We start from the raw sequence: 27886 nt of genomic DNA on the forward strand, positions 1-27886 counted from the left end.
CCTTCCATGTCGTTTACGGACTGCAGCCTTCCGTCCCGTTGCCTATATCCCCTTCTTCGGATGTCCCTGCTGCTGATACTGTAGCCCGTGACTTCGCTACCATTTGGGACTCTGTCAAGGCGTCCCTTGGGCGCGCTTCCCAGCGGATGAAGAAACACGCTGACAAAAGGCGTCTAGACCCTCCGTGTTTCTCTCCTGGTGACCTGGTCTGGCTTGCTTCCCAGTACATCCGACTGAAGATACCTTCCTACAAGCTGGGTCCTCGCTACATCGGGCCGTTTAAGGTCCTCAGCAAGATCAATGAGGTCTCCTACAAACTGAGGCTTCCGACCACGATGAAAATACCCAACTCCTTCCACGTCTCTCTACTCAAGCCGGTGTTCCTTGGTCCCTTCTCCGCTGCTGCCAGTCCGGCTCCTCCTCCTATTGCTGAGGACGACATCTATGCGGTAAGGGATATCGTGGCCATGAAGACTGTTCGTGGCCGGCAGTTCTTCCTGGTGGACTGGGAGGGGTATGGTCCTGAGGATAGATCCTGGGAACCCAGGGAGAACGTGGGCTCTCCTCTGATCCGTGCCTTCATGTCCCGGTTGCGGGGAGGGGGGCGTGGGGAGGGGGGTACTGTCACGCTCCCCGGGTCCTCGGCTCCCCTTCCCGGGTCTCCTGTCCCGCTCCCCGGCTCACCTGCCACGCTCCCCGCGTCCCAGTCTCTTGTGCCCGTCCTTCCTAGGCTCCCTGGCCGCCGATCCCGGCGCCCGACGGCCTCCCAGGCCCTGGCCGGCTCCCCTGCGTCCTCCTCTCAGCCTCCTTCCCTGGCTTCTGGCACCCGGGCCGCGCGCATGCGCATTAGGGCGCGCGCGCGGTCACTGACCCTTTCTTAAAGGGCCAGCGCCCATTAACAGGAAATGAGGTTAGACAGGTACGGGGTATAAAGGGGGTTCTTGTCCAAGGGGGCGGGGCCTGATCTTCGTGTTTTCTGAGCTAGGAGTCAGGTCTCCTTGTGTTTTCCTGCCATACTTACGTATCTCTCTTCTAGAGCTGATCCCGCCTCGCCATCCAGTCCTGCTGAATCCCGAGCCCCGCACGCTGTCCGTCTGCCATCTGACAGTCCGTACCATCTCGGATCCCTGCGGTGACCCGTCATCTTGCTCCAAAGGTTCCGGACCCCGCCTGACATCATCTTGGCTTCCGAACCTGAGCTACGTCACCCGGACTGCCATCTGTGACTCCGTGGTCCCAGGGACTCCTCCGCTACCTTCACTTGCACGGACTGTTCTGCTGCCCATCAGTGCTTCAGCTACCGGACTCCCTACCACCATCTTAGAGTTCGGCCCAGTGGATCCACCTCCTGGGTCTGCCCGACCGCCCGGCCCTGACAGGTGACCTCAACGAGACCTCCCTGGTCAGGAGTCATTTAGGAACAGAAGCAGAATCTGAGCTAAGGTTGTCCTCCAGGTTACACATCTGGGCACCCCAGACCCTTCATCTGTACATACAACCATTTCTATTCTGGGGTAGCATACTATGGGCTACACTACAGTGCACACCTGAGTCTGGACCCACCGTGTCAGGACAGGGGTATTGTGGCAGTCATGTTATCTGTACGTCTCTCATCTCATCCTTATCGTGTGGGATCGTTTTATTCTGTACTATCTATGTCTCAACCATATAATGAAGAGTGAGGAGTGACATAAAAGCACTGCGGCTCTGCCAGGGCAGTAGACACAATGCCAGGTGGATGTCTGTCAGGCCGGAGGTGTCGTGTTCCCTGACGGGATTCAATGTCACGGCCCGGTCTGCGGCTTGTCTTTCACTTGCATTGGTTGCTATTGTTTGATGGCTTAAATTACTAGGATAATATTACGTTTGTGTGGAGGTGTCATGTGTTTCCGTCATTGTGTTTGGTCTGCAAATAATATTCACTACAGGCTCCTGGAACTTCAGTGCAGAGATTGGCTGGGATAAAAAGGCGACCATAGCTGTAATAAGAGCCCCTATGACAACCCCCAAATTCCAATATTATCCCAGAAGCCCCAACTTCATTTTGCTCCCCCCAAAAAGGTACTAGTGTCTAATATCCAGCATGAATCTCTTACTATATCCCCCAACAACTCCAAGCTAATGCAGAAGGAACCTTCCCCACTAATTACTGGGATCTTCAGACCAGTTCTGGTCACATCTGGTCACATCTTCTAGTGAAGCTGAGTTTTTGGTGAATGCTTATTTCTGCAGCGAGAGGTTCTCCATCGGGTGAAATAGAAGGAATTTATCCCATTATTTGACACTGTAGACCTTGCCCCCTACTTGATGGCCCCCATACACATAAGACTAAAGTCAGCTGAATCCACAAATATCAATAGGATCGGCCAACAGTCTAATGTGTTTGGAGACGCTGGCCAACTGATATTCAGGAAAGATGTTGATTGTGCAGGTCTGATTTCTGACTTCCGATCACATTGTTCTCCCATTGATAAACCGCTGGCCGACGTACCAGGTGGTGGCTTCTTCATAGTGAACACAGGAGCGCTCGGCTGACTCAGCTGAGATGGCTGTTGACCCAACGATTGGCAGAAGCATTGTTCGGCTATCAGTTATCTAATGTGTTTAGGCCAGCACAACTCTAAAGCGGGCTTTACACGCTACGATATTGTTAATGATTTATCGTCGGGGTCACGTTGTTTGTGACGCACATTCAGCGTCATTAACGATATCGCAGTGTATGACACTTATGTGCGACCTAAAACGATCGCAAAAGCGGCCAAAATCGTTTGCCGCGGAGAGGTCGTCCTAAAACAAAAAATCGTTCTCTTCGAATTAGCGATGTTGTTCCTCGTTCCTGCGGCAGCACACATCGCTGTGTGTGACACCGCAGGAGCGACGAACATTTCCTTACCTGCCTCCACCGCTAATGCGGAAGGAAGGAGGTGGGCGGGATGTTTACGTCCCGGTCATCTCCGCCCCTCCGCTACTATTGGACGGCTGGCGTGTGACGTCGCTGTGACGCCGCACGACCCGCCCCCTTAGAAAGGAGGCGGATCGCCGGCCAGAGCGACATCGCAGGACAGGTAAGTCCGTGTGACGGGGGTAAGCGAGGTTGTGCGCGATGGGCAGCGATTTGCCTGTGTTGCACAACCGACGGGGGCGGGTACGATCGCTTGCGATCTCGCTAGCGAGATCGCAGCGTGTAAAGCCCGCTTTAGTGCTGATCTTCGTGGTCACACATTCAGCCAGCAGTCACATAGTGACCCAATATCAGACCTCAGGAGGGCACCCAACGCTGCAGTTTTATAAACAATATGAGCCCAACTCCAGTCAAGCAAGGAGAAGAATCCTCTTCATACATCACACGCAGGAAGCTCATCAGGGTCTCATCAGCGCTCGATATCCTATATGACCCTGCAGATCACACACTGCTTGGGATATTTTAGGAGCACATATAGTTCCTTAGAGATCATAAACTGCCCAGTGATCCTATAGCCCATACAAGATTGTACAAGGCCTCAAAGATCATTATGCGTCCCAGCAGTTCATACACTGCTACGGAGATTATACATAGATGCAGAAAGCTTACACGCTAGACAGTCCCAGAAATAGTACACTAAGTCAGAGATCAGAAACAGCAGGAGATCATATACTACACTAAAGATACCATAGGACCTGAAGATAATACATAGCAAATAGATCCTGCACTTCCCCAGGAGTCATACAAGTAGAAATCCTGCACAAAATTTCCTCTGGAAATCATACACTGCATGGAAATCCTACACATCATTACAGATAATGCACTTCACCTAAAAATCATACACAGCCCCAGAGATCGTACCCTGCCTTCGAGAGCATGCACAGCCTGGAGATCATACACTGACTGAGAGATATTACTCTACCGAAGATGATACACTGGCCTCAGGAATGTATGCTCCCCAAAGATCTTATACTGCTCCATATATCATACACAGCCCTAGAGATCATACACTGGCACAGAGATCACTCACTGCTCCACAGCTAGCCCAGACTTCATATAAGGTAGTGAACATAGAACACTACCTTTAGATACTACATCACTCAGAGAGCATACACTAACCCAGGAGTTCATACAAGGTCCAGAAATCATACACTGACGTAGGAGTTGATACATAGTCCAGAGATCCTATGCTGTTGCAGAGATCAAACATTGCCCCTTACCATAGTCTATGAGCGGGTGGTATATTATAATAGGGGGTGCCTGGGAAAATTTAACAAAATCTGGGGTTTGTGGAATTCTTCTCCAGACACACTTGCGGAGGTTTGAGGGAGATTATGCGGATAATGGTGGTTCCCGTTAGATGTTGGGATATGAAACACTCTCCAATGGTATATTGAGGTATAATAATGCAATGTGGCTGTTGTTGTTCTTTCTTTTCTCCTTTTTCTATTCCTCTTTCTATCTTGTGTTCAAAATATGGTCATGCTGATAGTTACAGCTGTTCTTATGCTCAATATAAAATTAGATATATATGCAAACGATAAGAAGTTTGGATAATAACATTGTTCTATCTTAACTGCTAAAGATATTATGGACTTTATATGACTGTTTATTGTTATATTTAAATATTACTATCTATATACTGAGCTATCTTTATATGGCAAATGTCAGTTGTACCATGTTTGAAATTGTTAATAAAACGAAGTTAAAAAAAAACAAAAAAAAAACCATTGCCCCTTGAAATCCTATACTACTTTCTAGAGATCCTCCATTACCCATACACTGCCCCAGAGATCTTACACTGACTCAACTTTCATACACCAGCCTGGAGATTACACCTCATTTGAAAGATCGTACATTGGCCCAAAGATCATACTGCCCCTACATTATGCCAGAAATCATACAATGCGCCACAGATTATTCACAGTCCTATTTCTAAACCAGACATCATACACTTTCTCAACACTAACCCAGAGATTATACTCAGTCCCTACATTTCCACAGAGATCACAGATACCAACAGAGTCTACATTGCCCCTACATTACCACGAGGATCATAAACTACAGCTACACTATCCCAGAGATCATATGCAGCACCTACTATATCCCAGAGATTATTCGCTGCTCCTGCATAAACCCAGAGATCATACACTGTCCCTGACCAACCCAGAGATCATACACTGTCCCTACTACCCGCTCAGAGATCATACACTGTCCCTACCACCCACCCAGAGATCATATTTTCCTTACTACCCACCCAGAGATCATACACTGTCCCCATCACCCTCCCAGAGATCATACACTGTCCCTATCACCCTCCCAAAGATCATACACTGTCTCTATCACCCTCCCAGAGATCATAAACTGTCTGTCACCCTCCCAAGATCATACACTGTCTCTACCACCCACTCACAGAGCACACATTGTCCCTACCACCCACTCAGAGATTATACACTGTCCCATGCAGCTAACCAGAGATCATACACTGTCCCTACCACCCACCCAAAGATCATACATTTCATACATTGAGTGGGTGATAGGGACAATGTATGATCTCTGAGTGGGAGGTAGGGACAGAGATCATACATTGTCCCTACCACCCACCCAAAGATCATACACTGTCCCTGCCACCATCCCAGAAATCATACACTGTCCCTATCACCCACTCAGAGATCATACATTGTCCCTACCACCCACTCAGAGATCATACATTGTCCTATGCAGCTAACCAGAGATCACACACTGTCCCTATCACCCACCCAAAGATCATACATTGAGTGGGTGGTAGGGACAATGTATGATCTCTGAGTGGGTGGTAGGGACAGAGATCCTACATTGTCCCTACCACCAACCCAAAGATCATACATTGTCCCTATCACCCACTCAGAGATCATACATTGTCCCTACCACCCACTCAGAGATCATACACTGTCCCATGCAGCTAACCGGAGATCATACACTGTCCCTACCACCCACCCAAAGATCATACATTGAGTGGGTGGTAGGGACAATGTATGATCTCTGAGTGGGTGGTAGGGACAGAGATCCTACATTGTCCCTACCACCAACCCAAAGATCATACATTGTCCCTACCACCCACCCAAAGATCATACACTGTCCCTGCCACCATCCCAGAAATCATACACTGTCCCTATCACCCACTCAGAGATCATACATTGTCCCTACCACCCACTCAGAGATCATACATTGTCCCTACCACCAACCCAAAGATCATACATTGTCCCTATCACCCACTCAGAGATCATACACTGTCTCTACCACCCACTCAGAAATCATACATTGTCCCTACCACCCACTCAGAGATCATACATTGTCCCATGCAGCTAACCAGAGATCATATACTGCTCATATAATAACTAAGAGATCAATCACTGACCCTACACTATGCCACAAATCATACACTGTCACAGAGCTCAGACATAGCCCCTGCACAAACTGGGCATCATAAACTGCCCCTATACTATAAAAGAATTTATAAATAGCCCAAACACCAACCCACAGACCATACAATGTACACGGACAATGATAGAAATCATACATAGCCTCTGCACTAACCCAGAGATCATAGATAGCCCCTTCAATAACCTGGAGATCATATGTAGTCAAACACCTGGAGGTCATATGTAGCCCTACAATAACCTGGAGATCATATGTAGCCCCTAAAATATCTCGGAGATAATACACTGCACCTGAACTACACAAAGATGGTTCCTTGCCCACAAAAATTTTGCCTAGGCCATATACTAACCCTGAGATCAAACACTGCACCTACACTACCCCAGATATCATAGAGTGGCCTGGAGATTATACAATGCATATATACCCCACAGATATTACCCTTTTCACTTCCTATTCGTGCTGCTCCTACCTTGGCAGCTACAGACGAGTTGGGCTTCTCCAGCAGGTCCCAGAGTTTCTTGCGCTTGTCGGCGCAGCAGGTGTTGTCGAACTCCTCGCCCTCGCGCTCCCGAAGGGTCTCTGCCTCACGTTTGAGCTCCTCATTCATTTGTTCCTTCTTCTGGTGGTAGCGAGCCTGGCAGCATGACTCCAGGTAGATCTCATCAATGCCCCAGTAGTCCAGCTCCTGGCTGAAAGATAATGCGCACATCTCCTCCATCATGTGCAGTTTGCCAGTGCGATAAAAGTTTAAAATTGATGTGAAGGCGCCTGGGTGGCGATCAAAGAAATACTCGTTCTCCTCCAGGCTGTAGTCGTCGCAGATCTCCATCAGGGCCTCGTGGCTGTTGCAGTCCCGCAGTTTGCCCAGCCTGGTGCGCGGAAGCCGATCCAGGGTCCGCCACAGAACTTCATGGGCTAGACCCCCAACATTCAGCTTCACCCTCCTGGAGCAAGCCTTGCTGCGGACAATGTCCATGGGCTCTGGTGGCAGAGAGGCAGTGGAGCGAGAGCCGGGCTTGTTCATCCAGCCCGGCATGCTGGCAGCGATGTACAGGCTGTGCGGTCACCTGTGTCCCTTCACCTCCATCCTGACAGCAGCACAAGGACGGGCGATTGCCGGGACATCTTCGTCTGCGGTGACCTAGAAGATAAGCGGAACAGCTTTACCCCTAATCACCAGCCACAGTAATAATCAGCTCAGCAGCAGCCGGGCGCTGTCCACACCGAGAGGTGCTGAACTGCTCACTGCCTGCCCTGCATTGGGAGGGGGCTGATCTGTATACACAAGTGGTGTCCTGTACAGGGACAGGGTAACACTGAGGACCATACAGAGAGAGGGTAACACTGAGGACCGTTCTATACAGGGAGAGGGTAACACTGTATGGTCCTGTACAGGGAGAGAGTAACACCGAGAACCGAACAGACAGAGGGTAACACCAAGGACTGTACAGACAGAGGGTAACACCAGGGACTGTTCTGTCCCGGGAGAGGATAACACTGAGGACGGTTCTATACAAGGAGAGGGTAGCACCGAGGCGCGCTCTATACCGAGAACCATACAGAGACAGGGTAACACCTAGTACTGTTCTGTACAGGGAGAGGGTAACCCTCAGGAACGTTCTGTACAGGGAGAGGGTAACCCTCAGGAACTTTCTGTACAGGGAGAAGGTAACCCCGAGGAACGTTCTGCACAGGGAGAGGGTAACCCCGAGGAACTTTCTGTACAGGGAGAGGGTAACCCCGAGGAACTTTCTGTACAGAGAGAGGGTAACCCCGAGGAACTTTCTGTACAGAGAGAGGGTAACCCTAAGGAACTTTCTGTACAGGGAGAGGGTAACCCTGAGGAACATTCTGTACATGGAGAGGGTAGCCCCGAGGAATATTCTGTACATGGAGAGGGTAACTCCGAGGAACATTCTGTACAGGGAGAGGGTAACACCAAGGACCACTCTATACTGGAAGAGGGTAACACCGAGGACCACTCTATACTGGGAGAGGGTAACACCGAGGACCACTCTATACTGGAAGAGGGTAACACCGAGGACCACTCTATACTGGAAGAGGGTAACACCGAGGACCACTCTATACTGGGAGAGGGTAACACCGAGGACCACTCTATACTGGAAGAGGGTAACACCGAGGACCACTCTATACTGGGAGAGGGTAACACCGAGGACCACTCTATACTGGAAGAGGGTAACACCGAGGACCACTCTATACTGGAAGAGGGTAACACCGAGGACCACTCTATACTGGAAGAGGGGGTAACACCAAGGACCACTCTATACTGGAAGAGGGTAACACCGAGCACCACTCTATACTGGAAGAGGGTAACAACGAGGACCACTCTATACTGGGAGAGGGTAACACCGAGGACCAATCTATACTGGGAGAGGGTAACACCGAGGACCACTCTATACTGGGAGAGGGTAACACCAAGGACCACTCTATACTGGAAGAGGGTAACGCTGAGGACCACTCTATACTGGAAGAGGGTAACACTGAGGACCACTCTATACAGGGAGAGGGTAACACTGAGAACCGGTCTATACATGGAGAGGGTAACAAAGAGGACCGTTCTATACAGGAAGAGTGACTGCGCTGTCCAGGGTAATTATAACACTGAATGTTGCTCTGTACAAAGACGGCAACACTGGAGACTACGGAGGGTAACAATGATTACTATGGAGGATAACAATGAGGACTGCTAAGTACAAGGGAGGGTAACAGTGAAGACCGCTCTGTACAGATACTGTAACAGTGAGGACTATTCTGTCAGGATAAGTTAACATTGGTGACTATGGGGGTAACATTCAGACCTGCTCTGTACAGGCAGGGGACATATCTGAGAGGATATGTGTCCGCATGTACAGTATGCATAGAATAGTGAGGGCATTACTGCTCAGCCTCTGGCCTACATTCACTGCATCGTTGAGTGATAGCGCGCTACAAGAACCACACACATAGGTATATTTCTGCGCTATATAATAGCGATACTTTGCAAAGTGGGGTCCTCCGAACATCATTTCTATGCCGGTGACCTGTATATACTACGGATACAGACTGCAGAGCACAGAATGCATCATTACAACATCACCACTAACCCCTTGTGTAAAATACTACAGGAGTTAGATGTTTTTGTCTTATTATATTCTCTGATATTCTTTATCAAGATGGCGTCCAAGGTTGATGAATTTTGAGCCAAGTCAAAAAGAGTCTTTTCTTCTGTCTCCAACCTTTTTTGCGAGTTTTACATAGTAAAAGATACACGTTTTGCAAAACAACGCAAAAAATTCATGCACGCGTAAATAACTCCATGAGGGAACGGATGGACATTTGTGAAAAATATTGCAACTTTTTGAAATGCTGAATCGATGAATCAGGCAAAAACGTCTTGAAATCCTAAACCCCACAAACAAAGGCGAACGGAAAAAGAAAAAAAACAAAAACAGGTGAACAAATATAAAATTAACTTCAACGAAGGAGCACATGGAAAATGAATTTGATACAAACCAAAAATTAAAAACACTAAAAACTTGACAAAAAAGAGGCATTAATGCAATAATAAATTGGGCCCCAAGTCTCCATATTCGGCTGTGTAGTACTGCTGGTGTACCTATTCTCCATACAATATACACAGACGGCTCAGGAGAGTAAATCCAGTCCTGTGAGGGGAGAGTAGTTTTCATGTCCATTAATATGAGGGGAAAGTAGTGTCCACGTCTTGAAATAGGCGGGAAGAGTACTGTTCACGTCCTGTAATATGAGAGGTAAGTTGTGTCCACGTCCACTAATATGAGGGGAGTAGTGTCCACGTCCTGTAATAGGCGGGAAGAGTACTGTCCACGTCCTGTAATATGAGAGGAGAGTCGTGTCTACGTCCAGTAATATGATGGGAGACTAGTGTCCACGTACTGTAATAAGCTGGAAGAGTACTGTTTACGTAAAAAAGGAGAGGCGCGTCATGTCCACGTCTAGTAATATGAGGGGAGAGTAGTGTGCACATCCTCTAGTAAGCGGGAAGAGTATTGTCCACGTCCTGTAATATGAGAGGATAGTTGTATCCACATCTAGTAATATGAGGGGAGGGTAGTGTCCACCATATAGGGAGAGTAGTGTCCACATCCAGTAATATGAAGGGAGAGTAGTGTCCTTGCCCAGTAATATCATGGGGAAAGTAGTGTCCGCGATCAGTAATATGATGGGGAGAGTAGAGCACACATGGTGTTCACGTGCACTAATAAGAGAGAAATGTCCACATCCAGTAATATGATGGGGAGAGTAGTGTCCACATCCAGTGATATGAGGAGAGTAGTATCTATGTCCAGGAATATTAAGGGAGAATAGTATCCACGTCAGTACTATGATGAAAGAGTAGTGTCCACGCCCAGGAATATGATGGAAAGAGTAGTGTCCACAACCATGAATATGATGGGGAGAGCAGTATTCACGTCCAGTGAAATGATGGTGAGAGTAGTGTCCACATTCATTAATATAATATGGAGAGTAATGTCCATGTCCAGGAAAATGATGGTAAGAACAGTAACCATCCATGTCCAGTGAAATGATGGGAGAGTAGTGTACATGTCCATTGATATAATGGGGAGAGTAGTGCCACGTCCTGTAATAGGCTGGAAGAGTACTGTCTACATCAAATATGAGAGGAGAGTCGTGTCCACGTCTAGTAATATGAGGGGAGAGTAGTGTCCATGTCCTGTAATAAGTGGCAAGAGTACTGTCAACGTCCTGCTATATGAGAAGAGAGTTGTGTCCACGTCTGGTAATATTAGAGGAGTGGTGTCCACGTCCAGTAATATCAGGGGAGAGTCGTGTCCACATCCAGTAATATGAGGGGAGAGTCGTGTCCACATCCAGTAATATGAGGGGAGAGTCGTGTCCACGTCCAGTAATATGAGGTGAGAGTCGTATCCACGTCCAGTAATATAAGGGGAGAGTCGTGTCCACGTCCAGTAATATGAGGAGAGAGTCGTGACTACATCCAATAATATGTGGGGAGAGTAGTGTCCTTGCCAAGTAATATTATGGGGAGAGTAGTGTCCATGATCAGTAATATGATGGGGAAAGTAGTGTCCACGACCATTAATATAATGGGGAGAGTAGACCCCACGTGCCGTTCACGTGCAGCAATATGAGAGTAATGTCCACATCCAGTGATATGATGGGGAGAGTAGTGTCCACATAGAGTGATATGAGGAGAGTAGTGTCTAAGTCCAGAAATATTACGGGAGAATAGTGTCCACGTCAGTACTATGATGAATAGAGTAGTTTCCATGCCCAGGAATATGATGGGATGAGTACTGTTCACGCCCAGTAATATGATGGAAAGAGTAGTGTCCATGACCAGGAATATGATGGGGAGAGAAGTGTCCATGTTTAGTAATGAGTAGGTTAGTGTCCAGTAATATAATGGGGAGAGTAGTGTCCACGTCCAGGAATATGATGGGGGATAGTGTCTACGGCGAAAAATATGATGGGGATCGTGTTCACGACCAGGTATAGGATGGGGAGAGTAGTGTCCATGTCCAGAAATATGATGATAGTAGAGTCATGCCTACTAATATGAGAGAGAGTAGTGTCTACATCCAGTGACAGGATGGGGAGAGTAGTAGTCACGTCCAGTCCTGGGATGGGGAGAGTAGTGTCCACGTTCAGTAACATGATGAGGAGAGAAGTGTCTACCTCCAGTAATATGAATGGAGATTAGTGCTCACACCCAGTAATATGAGGGTAGTGTCCACATCCTCTAATATGATGGGGAGAGTTGTGTCCACTGCAGGAATATGATGGAGAGAGTAGCATCCACGTCTAGGAATATGATGGGGAGAGTTGTGTTCCCGTCCAGGAATATGATGGAGAGAGTATCGTCCACGTCTAGGAATATGATGGGATGAGTAGTGTCCTTGTCCAGTGATTTGATGAGGAAAGTTGTGTCCACGTCCAAGAATATGATGGAAAAAGCAGTATCCACGTCCAGTGAAATGATGGTGAGTGTAGTGTCCACATCCATTAATATAATGTGGAGAGTAGTGTCCATGTCTAGGAAAATGATGGTAAGAACAGTATCCATGTCCAGTGAAATGATGGGGAGAGTAGTGTACACGTCCATTGATATAATGGAGAGAGTAGTGTTCACGTCCAGTAATATGATGGGGAGAATAGGGTTCATGTCCAGTAATATGATGGGAATAGTGTCCACATCCAGTAATAAAGGAAGGGAGAGTAGTGTCCATGACAAATAATAATGAAAGGGAGAGTAGTGTCCACGTCCAGTGATGTGATGAGGTGAGTAAAGTACACGTCCAGTGATATGAAGGGAGAGTAGTTTCCATGAGCTGGAATATGATGGGGAGAGTGGTATCCACGGCCAGTGCTATGATGTGGAGAGGAGTGTCCACTTCCAGTGATATGATGGGGAGAGTAGTGCCCACGTCTATTGATATGAAGGGAGAGTAGTGTCCACGTGCAGGAATATAATGGGCAGAATGTTGTCCATATCCACTGATATGAAGGGGTGAGTAGTGTCCAGTGATGTTGTGAGTGGTATCCACGTTTAGTGGTATGATGGGGAGAGTAGTGTCCACGTCCAATGATATCAAGGGAGAGTAGTGTCCATGTGCAGAAATATCATGGGGAGAGTGGTGTCCACGTGCAGAGATAGAATGGTGAGAGTAGCGTCCTCTCCCATTAATATGATGGGGAGAGTAGCGTCCATGTCCAGTGATATGATGGGGAGAGTAACGTCGACGTCCAGTGATATGATGGGGAGAGTAGCATCCACGTCCAGTGATATATGGGGAGAGAAGTTGGCACGTCCAGTGATATGATGGGGAGAGTCGTGTCAATGGCCACTGCTGTGATGGGGAGAGTACTGTCCACATCCAGTGCTGTGAAGGGGAGAGTACAGTCCACGCCCAATGCTGTAATGGGGAAATTACCGTCTACTGCCAGTGCTGTAATGGGGAAAGTACCGTCCACGGCCAGTGCTGTAATGGGGAAAGTACTGTCCACGTCCAGTGCTGTAATGGGGAAAGTACCGTCCACGTCCAGTGCTGTAATGGAGAGGGTACTGTCCACGTCCAGTGCTGTAATGGAGAGAGTACTGTCCACGTCCAGTGCTGTAATGGGGAGAGTAGTGTCCACATCCAGTGCTCTAATGGGGATAGTAGTGTCCACATCCAGTGCTGTAATAGGAGAGTACTTTCCACATCCAGTACTGTGATGGGGAGAGTACTGTCCACGTCCAGTACTGTGATGGAGAGAGTAGTGTCCACGGCAAGTACTATGATGGGGAGAGTAGTGTCCACGTCCAGTGATATGGTGGGGAGAGTAGCGTCAATGTCCAGTGATATGATGGGGAGAGTAGTATCCACGTGCAGGAATATGATAGGGAGAGTGGTGTCCACATGCAGGAATATGAGGGGGATAATAGCATCCTTGTGCAGTGATATGATGGGGAGAGTAGTGTCCACGTCCAGTGATATGATGGGGAGAGTAGCGTCTAAATCCAGTGATATGAAGGGAGAAAGGTATCAACGAGCAGGAATATGATGGGGAGAGTTGCGTCAATGTCCAGTGATATGAAGTGACAGTAGTGTCTACGAGCTGGAATATGATGGGGGAGAGTAGTATCCACGTCCAGTGATATGATGGGGAGAGTAGCGTCCATGTCCAGTGATATGATGGGGAGAGTAGCGTCCACGTCCAGTGATATGATGGGGAGAGTAGCGTCCACGTCCAGTGATATGATGGGGAGAGTAGCGTCCACGTCCAGTGATATGATGGGGAGAGTAGCGTCCATATCCAGTGATATGATGGGGAGAGTAGCGTCCATATCCAGTGATATGATGGGGAGAGTAGTGTCCACATAGACTGATATGATGGGGAGAGTAGCGTCCACGTCCAGTGATATGATGGGGAGGGTAGCGTCCATGTCCATTGATATGATGGGGAGGGTAGTGTCCATGTCCAGTGATATGATGGGGAGGGTAGCGTCCATGTCCAGTGATATGATGGGGAGGGTAGCGTCCATGTCCAGTGATATGATGAGGAGAGTAGTGTCCACAAACAGGTAAATGATGGGGAGAGTCTTGTCCACGTCCAGTGATATGATGGAGAGAGTAATGTACATGTCCAGTGCTGTGATGGGGAGAGTAGTGTCCACGTCCAGTGATATAAAGGGAGAGTAGTTTCCATGAGCAGGAATATGCTGGGGAGAGTGGTATCCACGTCCAGTGCTATGATGGGCAGAGTAGTGTCCACGTCCAGTGCTATGATGGGGAACGTAGTGTCCACAAACAGGTATATGATGGGGAGAGTAGAGTCCACGTCCAAGGATTTGTTGGGGAGAGTAGTATCCACGTCCAGTGATGTGATGGGGAGAGTAGTATCCACGTCCAGTGATGTGACGGGGAGAGTAGTGTTCACGTCCAGTGATGTGACGGGGAGAGTAGTGCCCACGTCCAGTGATGTGATGGGGAGTGTAGTGTCCACGTCCAGTGATGTGTTGGGGAGTGTAGTGTCCACGTCCAGTGATGTGATGGGGAGAGTAGTATCCACGTCCAGTGATGTGACGGGGAGTGTAGTGTCCACGTCCAGTGATGTGATGGGGAGTGTAGTGTCCACGTCCAGTGATGTGATGGGGAGTGTAGTGTCCATGTCCAGTGATATGATGGGGAGAGTAATGTCCACATCGACTTTTATGATGGGGAGAGTAGTGTCCACGTCCAGTGATATGATGGAGAGAGTTGTGTCCACGTCTAGTGATATGATGGAGAAAGTAGTGTCCACGTCTAGTGATATGATGGAGAGAGTAGTGTCCATGTCTAGTGATATGATGGAGAGTGTCCACGTCTAGTGATATGATGGAGAGAGTAGTGTCCACGTCCAGTGATATGATGGGGAGAGTAGTGTCCACATCCAGTGATATGATGGGGAGAGTAGTGTCCACGTCCAGTGATATGATGGAGAAAGTAGTGTCCACGTCTAGTGATATGATGGAGAGAGTAGCGTCAACGTCTAGTGATATGATGGAGAGAGTAGTGTCCACGTCTAGTGATATGATGGAGAGAGTAGTGTCCACGTCTAGTGATATGATGGAGAGAGTAGTGTCCACGTCCAGTGATATGATGGAGTGCGTAATGTCCACGTCCAGTGATATAATGGGGAAGTGTCCACGTCCAGTGATATAATGGGGGAGAAGTGTCCACGTCCAGTGATATGATGGGGGAGAAGTGTCCACGTCCAGTGATATGATGGGGGAGAAGTGTCCACGTCCAGTGATATGATGGAGAGAGTAGTGTCCACGTCTAGTGATATGATGGAGAGAGTAGTGTCCACGTCTAGTGATATGATGGAGAGAGTAGTGTCCACGTCCAGTGATATGATGGAGTGCGTAATGTCCACGTCCAGTGATATAATGGGGAAGTGTCCACGTCCAGTGATATAATGGGGGAGAAGTGTCCACGTCCAGTGATATAATGGGGGAGAAGTGTCCACGTCCAGTGATATGATGGGGGAGAAGTGTCCACGTCCAGTGATATGATGGAGAGAGTAGTGTCCACGTCTAGTGATATGATGGAGAGAGTAGTGTCCACGTCCAGTGATATGATGGAGTGCGTAGTGTCCACGTCCAGTGATATGATGGAGTGCGTAGTGTCCACGTCCAGTGATATAATGGGGGAGAAGTGTCCACGTCCAGTGATATAATGGGGGAGAAGTGTCCACGTCCAGTGATATAATGGGGAGAAGTGTCCACGTCCAGTGATATAATGGGGAGAAGTGTCCACGTCCAGTGATATAATGGGGGAAAAGTGTCCACGTCCAGTGATATGATGGGGGAGAAGTGTCCACGTCCAGTGATATGATGGAGAGAAGTGTCCACGTCCAGTGATATGATGGAGAGAGATGTGTCCACATTCAGCGATGATATGATGGGGAGAGATGTATCTACGTCCAGTGTTGTGATGGAGGGTGGGGGTGTTTGTCCTGCCACCTGTCGGAGTGGCATCTTTTGCCCTCTGTAGAGGGTAGATGTTGGTGGCCATCTTGCGGTGTCCTGCTCTCCGCTGTCGGTGCTCTCTGCTCCGTCAGTAACGGACGGATCCGGCCTCCACCTGTCAGAGATGCTGCCGCCCCGGGTACCGGAGACGCTGCCGCCCCAGGTGACGGAGACGCTGCTCGCACGTCCCTGCCGCCTGCACAGTAAATACACCCTGCGCCTTTAAAGTCTACAAGGCTGATATTAGCGGCTGTACCTCATGCACGGGCTCCGGATCACCGGCTCAGCATCCAGCCGCCTCCCGGTGCTGCCGCCGCTCCCGCCTCCGGCGCCTTCAGGCCTCTCCCCGCTCTCGCTGCTCCCAGATTTTCATGTTTCTGCAGGTTCCTGATGGAAATCAACAAGTCTGAGGCTCCGGCTCCTTCTCCTCTCTGCATCCAGCTACGACTCCCGCACAGATGCAACCGCGAGCTGTCATGTGAAGGGAGGACGGGAGCGCCCCCTGCCGGCCGCAGACGTGAGCGCTGCTGCACCCTTTCCTGCCTGCTAGAGGCATCCTCCCTTCAGAGCTGTCGCGATAGTGTATAGTGTAACTTGCATATTGGGACATGTTGCTAAACAATCTGTTTAGAACCCTATGGACTTCTCTCCTGATCCCTAATCTACACCTTCAAAATTAGGTCCCTGATTGTTTCCTGGTGTCCTTGGTGGCACCTGCTGATGTTCTCTGCTCCTCACCACTTCATTTGTGTCACATGCACCACCCGACCCGACTACAAGCTCTTCAGCTGCGCTCCCCCCTCCCAGGTTATGACCAGACTGACCCTCTGAGGGGAGACTCTACCATACCTGCCTTTGCCGCACATTCTTGGCCCCCTACAGATATCTGACCACTTTCTACTCATTCAGGCCGTCATCAGTCTAAATTGGTTGTGTAACTGGCTCATCTGTCACATCTTATCTGATCGGAAACTGATGTGTCCACCAATCACAGTGATTGTAGGGTGACATATACAGTGTGTCCACCCATATCCTGTCCACCGCCATTAACTTGAGAGCGGCGGCAGCTATAGGCATAGAAGTGGTGTCTAGGTATAGTAAAGTAGCCATGCGCTACGCAATGAAACCACCTATTGCGCCACCTGGTGGAAAACAACGAAGTTAGCATTTTTATCTCGAAAACGGAACGAGCTAGAGAAAAAAAGTGAATTACAAAGTTGTAGGGCATCATCAGTTCAATACGAATCGACACCTTGCATACAGAAATTCTATGATTAAAACGTGTAAAACTCACAAGGCTGCGGACGTGAAGCGATACCTCTTGGAGACCTTCCTACAAGACATTGGGTATGGTGTCTGCGTGGTGTGGCCTCCACGCTCACCTGACCTGACCCCATTGGACTTCTTTCTGTGAGGACACATCAAACAGCAGGTGTATGCGACCCCTCCACCAACATTGCAGGATCTACGACGACGTATCACAGATGCTTGTGCAAAAATGTCACCTACCATATTGCACAACGTGCAGCGAGATACAGTATGCTGTCCAGAGTCCAGATGTGCATTGCAGCTGACGGTGGCCACTTTGAGCATCAAAGTTAAATGAGCGCCATATGCGTAACCAGCATTCAATGTTTTGGAGTGTCATGGGTTTCATAGCATAGCATTTCTGTATGCAAGGTGTTGATTCGTATTGAATTGATGATGTCCTACAATTTTTTAATTCACTTTTTTTCTCTATCTCGTTCCGTTTTCGAGATAAAAATGCTAGCTCCGTTGTTTTCCACCGGGTGGTGCTATAGGTTGTTTCATTGCGTAGCGCATGGCTCCTTTACTATACCTAGACACCACTTCTATGCCTATAGCTGCCGCCGTTCTCAAGTTAATGGCGGTGGACAGGATATGGGTGGATACACTGTATATGACAAACTACTCCGTTATGTAGGTAGTATTGCTGGATAAAAACTTGGCCTCGGCTGTTATAGTCCAGGCTGTTGCCATACTTGGCCCCGTCATCCCATTGGTGGGACTTACAGCTACCAGATAAAAAAAAATGGGAGTCCATGATTAGAGTGGAGCAAAAGAGGGGTTCAGTATGGACAAGGGTGAGTTAAAGGGATATCTCCTTTCCACTGAATACGGGATACATTTCCAATCGCTGGGGGCTCGATTACTGGTACCACACCGATTCCAAGATAGCACTCGGCTGGTCTTTGGCACTCTGGTGGATACAGACAGAAAAGGGTCCCTGTGCAAGAACAGTATCTGGGCCCTTGGCAGTCCAATAGCTTATCAAAACACAGAATTACACCTGGCTTGGAGACAGCAATGGGCCCGCTTACTTCTTGGGCCCCTGTGCAGCTGCACAGCTTGCACCAATGATATGTCTGCTCCTGCTCCCATAAGAATGAAGGGAGCAGCAGAGAATATGATCAACCACAGCTCAATTCACACATGGCTCTTCAGAGCCCCAGAGATGGTCCCAGCTGTCAGATCCCCAATGATAGGGCCGTAATCCTCTATCTAATGGATAGAAGATAACAGGGCCGGCTCCCTGTTTTTGTGGGCCCCAGGCGAAAGAGTCTCAGTGGACCCCATGCACACGCAGACACGCACATACAGATATCTACAAATACAGGCATACATCTAATATATAAAGCTGAATGAGTGTATGTATGTGTGTGTGTATGTATGTATGTCCGGGATTGGCATCTGCACCGTCGCAGCTACAGCCACAAAATTTTGCACACTCACACTTCTGGACCCCGAGAGCATCATAGGCTATGTTTTGAGGTGACATTTTAACCCCGCGCTTTACAGTTATTCACCAAAAAACCTGCCTCCATTAAAGCGAATGGAGCTGGGAGCCACAGTGCAGCCAGAACTTCAGAAGAATGCGCAGCCACGCCCTTAAATGGAATGTTGGCGTGTCACAATGCAGCCAGGGAAAGAGACAGACACAGACAGGGAAAGAGGTAGACAGACATAGTAAGACACAGACATAGACAAGGTAAGAGACAGACACAAAGAGACAGACACAGACAAAGAGAGAGACTGACATGGAAAGAGACAGACAGGGAAAGAGAGGGAAAGAGAGAGACAGGTTAAGAGACAGACAAAGACAGGTAAAGAGACAGACACAGACAAAGAGACAGAGACAGACACAGGGAAACAGACAGACAGGGAAAGAGAGGGAAAGAAACAGACAGGGTAAGAGACAGACAAAGACAGGTAAAGAGACAGACAAAGAGACAGACACAGGGAAACAGACAGAGGGAAAGAGACAGACAGGGAAAGAGACAGACAGGGAAAGAGAGGGAAATAGACAGACAGGGAAAGAGAGGGAAAGAGACAGACAGGGAAAGAGACAGACAGGGAAAGTGACAGAGATAGATAGACAGACTAGGAAAGAGATAGATAGACAGACAGGGAAAGAGATTGAGACAGATGGAGAAAGAGACAGAGACAGTCAGAGACAGACAGGGAAAGAGACAGACAGACAAAGAGATAGAGAGAGAGAGAGAGACAGAGAGATATATACAGAGGGGGAGACAGACAGAGAATGGGAAAGAAACAGAGAGACAGTTACTATCCCGGGGGTTAATACATTCTATTTTGTTAACAACAGTTATTAACCCGGGCGTGTATGTATGTATGTGTGTATGTATGTATGTCCGGGATTGGCATCTGCACCGTCGCAGCTACAGCCACAAAATTTTGCACACTCACACGTCTGGACCCCGAGAGCGTCATAGGCTATGTTGTGAGGCGAAATTTTAACCCCGCGCGTTCCAATTTACCAATCAATTTTGCCCCTACCTACATAATAGGGAAAAAGTGAAACGAAAATTGTTGGGGGCAAATCGCGTGTTCCAATTTACCAATAAATTTTGTCAGGGACAGTCTTTGAAAGTACCGTAGTTGGAATTGATTTACAATCTCCATGCTTTTCTCATGGTCAACTTTATGTGGCCTGTTCAAGAGTTGGAACATCCAAAAATCTGTTTGTCTTTGCACCTGAAGGAAGAACTAAGAATGTCGTCTATCAAAAGGCTCTCGAATAAGGAGTAGAAGATTACTTCACATTATTTAGCCAATTTAAATAAACAAATTAATAATTACATTTCTATCTATTTGTTTTGTGTTTTTTGTGTGCAGAATACATTTTTGTTAATACATTCTATTTTGTTAACAGCAGTTATTAACCCGAGCGAAGCCGGGTAGTACAGCTAGTACATACATATGATTAGACAAATTCACAAAAATACATAGAAAAAATATAAATATATACACTGACATACATAGACACACATTATATATGCATACACAGACACATTAGAGATATTTTTAATATGGGGAAATCTCACCTCCCCCACTTGTCTACAGTCCAGCCCCTCCTGGGCATGTGGCTATGCAGAGCGGGCTGCTTGATAGCCGTCACTTTAACAGACATGGTCGCGCACAGAGCACACTGACCCTGCTGTATATAATCACAGAGGGGGCTGGGGGCTACAGTGTATACATCACAGGAGGGGTTGTGGGCTACAGTATATACATAACAGGCTGGGGCTGGGGGCTACAGTATATATATATCACAGGATTGGCTTGGGGCATAGACATTACTGGAGGGCATATACATTATTGGGGGGCATACACAGTACTGAGGGGCATATATGTTACTGAGGGGGCATACACATTAAACATTACTGAGTGCATACACGTTAATGGTGACATACACATTACTGGGAGCATACACATTACTGGGGAGCATTCACATTACTGGGGGGCATAGACGTTACTGGGGGGCATAGACGTTACTGGGGGCATAGACGTTACTAGGGGCATACACGTTACTGGGGTGCATACACATTACTGAGGGGCATACACATTACTGCGGCATACACGTTACTGGGGGGCATAAACGTTACTGGGGGGCATAGACATTACTGGGAGGCACATACGTTACTTGGGGGCTTAGACAGTACTGGGGGACATACACATTACTGGGAAGCATACACATTACTGGGGGACATACACATTACTGGAGTGGGGGCATACAGCTCCAGGTGGCACGTACAGCTCAGGGGGGGGGCATACAGCTCTGGGAGGCCCATACAGCTCTGGGGGACCCATACAGCTCGACAGGAGTACATACAGCACTGGGTGGGGCAAATACCAGCACTGGGTGGACACATACAGCTCTGTGGTGCACATACAGCTCTGGGGGCTCATGCAGCTCTGGGGGGCCCATACAGCTTGGGGGGAGGTCATACAGCTCTGGGGGCCCATTAAGCTAGGAGGAGGAGGCGGAAGGGCACATACAGCTCTGGCCCTGGGTAAAGCTGACTGGCACTGTAACTCCTCTCTATCTTCATCGGTGGGACAGCAGTGCAGCACATCGTGGCCTAGCTCTACCCATAGATGAACTTCTGTACACGTGCACGCAGACATCTTGAAGCTACCACATGGTCAATGCCATTTTTTTAAGTTTCTGAGTCTAGAACCCCCTCAGTAACCTCTACACTGGCTTGTTCGGACTCCCTTTTATGCTCATTGGGGGTGTTTGACCCACTAGCAATCATCCCCCAATATGTTTTCACCTGTTCCTTACACTCTGCAATATACTAGCAGCTCCTGTTAGCTCAGAGGATACCCACAGACATATTTTAATATTTCACCGTGGAGACCCACTCTCCTATAGAGAGGACCCAGCACACTGAGTGGCCGTTCTCTTCCATAGCTACTCTCTCGCAGGCTGCAGGATATTCTATTGCCAACAATAGGACATCGTCCCCCTGTGGCCACACCTCATACTATCTCTAGCAGTTGCTATTTTTGGAACAAAGCTGGACACTGGGATGGGAGATGTCACCCCGAGGGAGACCATGAATAATTGAGAAGATGTCAGCCTCTGTGTGTTATTGGTCACTGAACGGCAGAGTTAGCGTTTTTTCGTTGTGCCTGTTTTCTAGCACCCCACTCTCCTCTCATTGCTGAGATCTTCTCTCTGTGTTAGATAATCAGCAGATATGAAATGCTAGCGGCAGCCTATGACCCACATTCATTCGGGCGACTGCAGGAAATCTCTTGTCTTCTGCCGTTAATGAATTCACAAAGGTTTCTCCTAATGATGAGCGATTACACTGTAGGCGCCATGAGGAGCTGCACTCGCTAAGTGATTGTGAACCACAAGAAGTTCACGAAATTGAGACCGTTCTTTGCTATTGTGCGGCCATTGTACAGAGAGCTTATCTCTGCCTCCATATGTTGTAGTCACTGCTCCCGGGTGGACATCTTTCATTTATGGCCATTTAATCACTAAGACTCTTGACAGGAGAAGATAGGACTGTAAGATGTTGTGTGCTTGGTGCTCCAAAGACTGTTCTGTGAGGTCCTATCAGTGTCTACACATGGTCAAGGGTGTACGTGCCATGTACTTGGTAAGGGGCCAAGAGATGAGGTGGCCCAGCTGCACATCAGATAGGACCGCCGTATATTCTTGTGTGCACATCAGATAGGACCGCCGTATATTCTTGTGTTCAAGTGATGGAGCCATAAGCAGGTGCAGTACAGAAAACCGGCTGTAGAAGCGGACAGTGACACTCATGATCAGGTCAAAACAAATGTTTTAACCTTTTGTGAGAATTTTCTTTTCATGTCTGATCCTTCATATCAGATCAAGGAAGAGTTTTTACTCCTGTATCCAGCATTTTGCTAGGTTGCCCCCAGGCTCTATCTATTCCGGGGGTGGACATATCATTGGTGCCACCTGTGCAGCCGCACAAGGTCTCAAGAGGTAAGGTGGGCAATTTCTACCTTTTAAGTAGGTATAATTGTGCACTTAGATATCCTGTGAGATTAATTTACATCACATTTTCAACTATATTGTTCAAAAGTATTTCCCTCCTCCAACTTCAAGGTATCATTCAACATCACACATCTGTAGAAGCAAGAGACAACTCCAAGAAGTGACAAATGCCTCCAGAAGATCATGTAGCTTCTCCAGCCTCAGTTAAGGTCAGTGCTCAGGTCTGCACAATAGTAAGAGTGATGAAAGAGTGAAAGAACTGCTATCCAAGAGGAACATCAGTGCTCCTGTTATTTCTGATCAAGATCCAATAAATACCTGTAAAAGGTCCACAGTACAACCATACATGGTGGTGGGGTGAACTGTAACATTCAGCATACACTAAACCACTCCAAGCCGTGTGAAGAATGTTCTGTGGATGGAATTCTCAGAAGTGGCACCTACTAATCATTTTATATCTGCTATTATACATCACAGATCCTTTTAGATCTGCTATTAACCCAGTATACACCAGTAGGACCAATAAGGCTTAATATAGCAATCTAGTAGGTTGGTAGCTCTGCTTCCTTAGGATCTGCCAAAATGGACAAAATTCGAGTCATAAATTCTGCGGTAGACCAGAAGCTCCTGTTACCCTGCCCTTTTTACCTGTTATACTGCCCTCTATTTTAACCATGCTCTTCCTGACTTTTACTCTGCCCTCCATACTTGTTACCCTACCTTCCTTACCTGTTACCCTGTCCTTCGTACCTGTTACCCTCCCTTCCTTACCTGTTACCCTGCCCTCTATACCTGTTACCTTTTCTTTCTTACCTGTTACCCTGCCCTCCTTACCTGTTATCCTGCATTTTTTACCTGTTACCCTTCCCTCTTTGCTTGTTACCCTGCCTTCCATACATTTTTTCTGCACTCTATGCCCATTTTCCTTACCCGTTGCACTACCCTCGCTATCTTATGCTCTTTACCTCTTACCCTGCACTTCTTACCTGTTACCAAGCGTTCCTTACCTGTTACCCTGCCCTTTTTACCTGTTACACTATCTTCTATTTTAACCATGCTGTTCCTGACTTTTACCCTGCCTTCCGTACTTGTTACCCTCCCTTCCTTACCTGTTATCTTGCTCTTCTTACCTGTTACCCTGCCTTTCTTACCTGTTACCCTGCCTTCCTTACCTGTTACCCTGCCTTCCTTATTTGTTACCTTGCCTTCCTTACCTGTTACCCTGCCTTCCTTATTTGTTACCTTGCCTTCCTTACCTGTTACCCTGCCTTCCTTATTTGTTACCTTGCCTTCCTTACCTGTTATCCTGCAGTCCTTACCCGTTGCGCTGCCCTCCTTTTCTGATGCTTTTTACCTGTTAACCTGCTCTCCTTACTTGTTACTCCACCTTCATTTTCTGTTGCTCAGCCCTTAGTATCTATTACCTTTCCTTCCTTACTTGTTACCCTATCATCCTTACCTGTTACTCTGCCTTTCTTACCTGTTACCCTGCCTTATACCAGCCAGTGCCTGGTACATGCTATTCATGGATCGGACAGAATGTGTCAGCTGTCAGGTTCCCTTTAGCGCAGTCCCTGTCTGTTAACCCTATTTTTTCCTGTTAACCCCCTGCCTGATAATCTTATTCATGCCTGTTAATACCATGTCTGCTTCTTAATTCCGTTCTTGTGAATTCCTTTATTGCCTGTTAACTCCATCCCTAGCAGATAATAATAAAAATGTTTATTCACTTACAGTGCCTTGCGAAAGTAATCGGCTCCCTTGAATTTTTCAACCTTTTCCCACATTTCAGGCTTCAAACATAAAGATAAAAAATTTAAATTTTATGGTGAAGAATTAACAACAAGTGGGACACAATTGTAAAGGTGAACGATATTTATTGCTTATTTTAAATTTTTGTAAAAAATAAAAAACTGAAAATTGGGGCGTGCAATAGTATTCATCCCCTTTACTTTCAGTGCCGCAAACTCACTCCAGAAGTTCATTGAGGATCTCTGAATGATCCAATGTTGTCCTAAATGACTGATGATGATAAATATAAGCCATCTGTGTGTAATCAAGTCTCCATATAAATGCACCTGCTCTCTGATAGTCTCCGTGTTCTGTTTAAAGTGCAGATAGCATCATGAAGACCAAGGAACACAACAGGCAGGTCCGTGATACTGTTGTGGAGAAGTTTAAAGCCAGATTTGGTTACAAAAAGATTTCCAAAACTTTAAACATCCCAAGAAGCACTGTGCAAGTGATCATATTGAAACGGAAGGAGTATCATACCACTGCAAATCTACCAAGACCTGGCCATCCCTCAAAAATTTACTCTCAAACAAGGAGAAGACTGATCAGAGATGCAGCCAAGAGGCCCATGATCACTCTGGATGAACTGCAGAGATCTACAGCTGAGGTGGGAGAGTCTGTCCATAGGCAACAATCAGTCGTACACTGCACAAATCTGGCCTTTATGGAAGAGTGGCAAGAAGAAAGCCATTTCTAAAAGATATACATAAAAAGTGTCTTTTAAAGTTTGCCACAAGCCACCTAGGAGACACAACAAACATGTGGAAGAAGGTGCTCTGGTCAGATGAAACCAAAATCAAACTTTTTGTGCACAATGCCAAACGATATGTTTGGCGTAAAAGCAACACAGCTCATCACCCTGAACACACCATCCCCACTGTGAAACATGGTGGTGACAGCATCATGGTGTGGGCATCCTTTGCTTCAGCAGGGACAGGGAAGATGTTTAAAGTTGATGGGAAGATGGATGGAGCCAAATACAGGACCATTCTTGAAGAAAACCTGTTGGAGTCTGCAAAAGACCTGAGATTGGGACGGAGATTTGTCTTCCAACAAGACAATGATCCCAAATATAAAGCAAAATCTACAATGGAATGGTTCACAAATAAACGTATCTAGGTGTTAGAATGGCCAAGTCAAAGTCCAGACCTGAATCCAATCGAAAATCTGTGGAAACAGCTGAAAACTGCTGTTCACAAACGCTCTCCATCCAACCTCACTCAGCTCCACCTGTTTGCAAAGGAAGAATGGGCAATAATTTCAGTCTCTCAATGTGCAAAACTGATAGACACATACCCCTAGCGACTTGCAGCTGTAATCGCAGCAAAAGGTGACGCTACAAAGTATTAACTTACAGGGGCCGAATAATATTGCACGCCCCACTTTTCAGTTATTTAGTTTTTACAAAAATTTAAAATAAGCAATAAATATCGTTCACCTCCACAATTGTGTCCCACTTGTTGTTGATTCTTCATAATAAAATTTAAAATTTTTATCTTTATGTTTGAAGCATGAAATGTGGGAAAAGGTTGAAAAATTCAAGGGGGCCCAAATACTTACGCAAGGCATTGTATATAGCGCCGTTGTTTCCATAGCACTTTACATACATCAGAAACACTGTCCCCATTGGGGCTCACAATCTAAATTCCCTATCAGTATGTCAGATAATCAGTCCCTGCCTGCTACTGTTCTTGTCTGTCAATTCCAAACCTTCCTGTTAATATCACTCAAATCTGTTAATCTCACACCTGCTTGTATATCACAATCCTGCCTCTTATATTCATCTCTATTTGTTACTCCCCCAACCCCCACCTACCTGTGTTTTTTGTCCAGCCCTTGCACTCATCTGAGTGGCTCCTCACAGTGTGATCTGTAGTTTATTAACAAATCAACAGTTGATTCTCAAGAGTAGTGGCTTCAGGGGTGATCAGTGGTTCCTCGGGATATGATCAGTGGTTCCTCGGGATATGATCAGTGGTTGCTTAGGGTGAGATCAGTGGTTCCTCAGGGTGTGATCAGTGGTTGCTCAGGGTGTGATCAGTGGTTCCTTAGGGTGTGATCTGTGGCTCCTCAATGTTTGATAAGTAACTTTTCAAAATTAGATCTGTGACCCCTCGTTATGACTAGTGACTTGTTAGAAAGTCATTAGTGGCCCCATAGTGAGTAATTAGAGAGCATTGAGTAACTCCTAATCTCTCCTTGAGGCAGAGCACGACATTTGAGGAAATCACCGTGAACAACTGATGTGTCCCATGATAACATCCAGCTGGCTCCATCAAATAGATAACACACCACCATCATGTTCTTTTTGGGATATTACACTGTTCTTCCCAGAGATCACACACTCGAGTGATGGTTCTGGCTTAGCCCAGTTCAAATTGTCACTGCCACCCATTTATAAGGGTCTTCTCTGTTGTGGTCACCTGGCAGTGGTCAGCAGGGAGAAGCACATATGAATCTAGGTACAGCACACCTGGATAAGCAAAGTGCACAATACTTACCCCTTTGCCTGTCTGGCTTCAGCTGTTCTGGACCATATCCTCATCTCCATACAGAGTGTTAGGAACTCTAATATCTGACCTTACTGCATTCTGCGCTTCTGTACCACAATGTACAGTACAATCTGAAAGGTAGGATGAGTAGGAGATGTTCCGGAAAAATGCACCTTTGATACATCATGACACCTTATGGAACTTATGGAATGTGTGGGGGCAGGCTGAGATAATGCTCTTAATGTGAAGGAAATGCATTAAAAGAATCTCATACATAATTTATTGGGGTGTGAGGATTTCTCACTTTTAGGTCTCCCAGTTACTTACTTCTCCAAGTAATAAGTGCAATTAGGCCTGACGAGGTGTTAATCTTCTGTAATGGATGTTAATGG

At 47.2% G+C, this 27886-nt stretch overlaps 1 protein-coding gene across 2 annotated transcripts in view; it reads right to left on the reverse strand.

Annotated features, from left to right (window-relative positions):
* KCNB1 (potassium voltage-gated channel subfamily B member 1) overlaps positions 1–27595 on the reverse strand; it is a 177852-nt gene extending 150257 nt beyond the window's left edge. The window contains exons 1-2 of one of the 2 annotated variants that reach the window (XM_075350650.1): positions 27504–27595; positions 6852–7523 (exon numbers count right to left, since the gene is read on the reverse strand). In XM_075350650.1, the coding sequence (XP_075206765.1) occupies positions 6852–7418 (567 nt within the window). In that variant the 5' untranslated portion in view covers positions 7419–7523; positions 27504–27595. Of the gene's footprint in view, positions 1–6851; positions 7524–16656; positions 16872–27503 lie in introns of those variants that run through there. The other variant, XM_075350649.1, reaches the window with a different exon arrangement.
* Positions 27596–27886: the final 291 nt, after the last annotated feature.

This window comes from Anomaloglossus baeobatrachus, chromosome 5 (assembly GCF_048569485.1).
Source record: "Anomaloglossus baeobatrachus isolate aAnoBae1 chromosome 5, aAnoBae1.hap1, whole genome shotgun sequence".
NCBI classification, from domain to species: Eukaryota; Metazoa; Chordata; class Amphibia; order Anura; family Aromobatidae; genus Anomaloglossus; species Anomaloglossus baeobatrachus.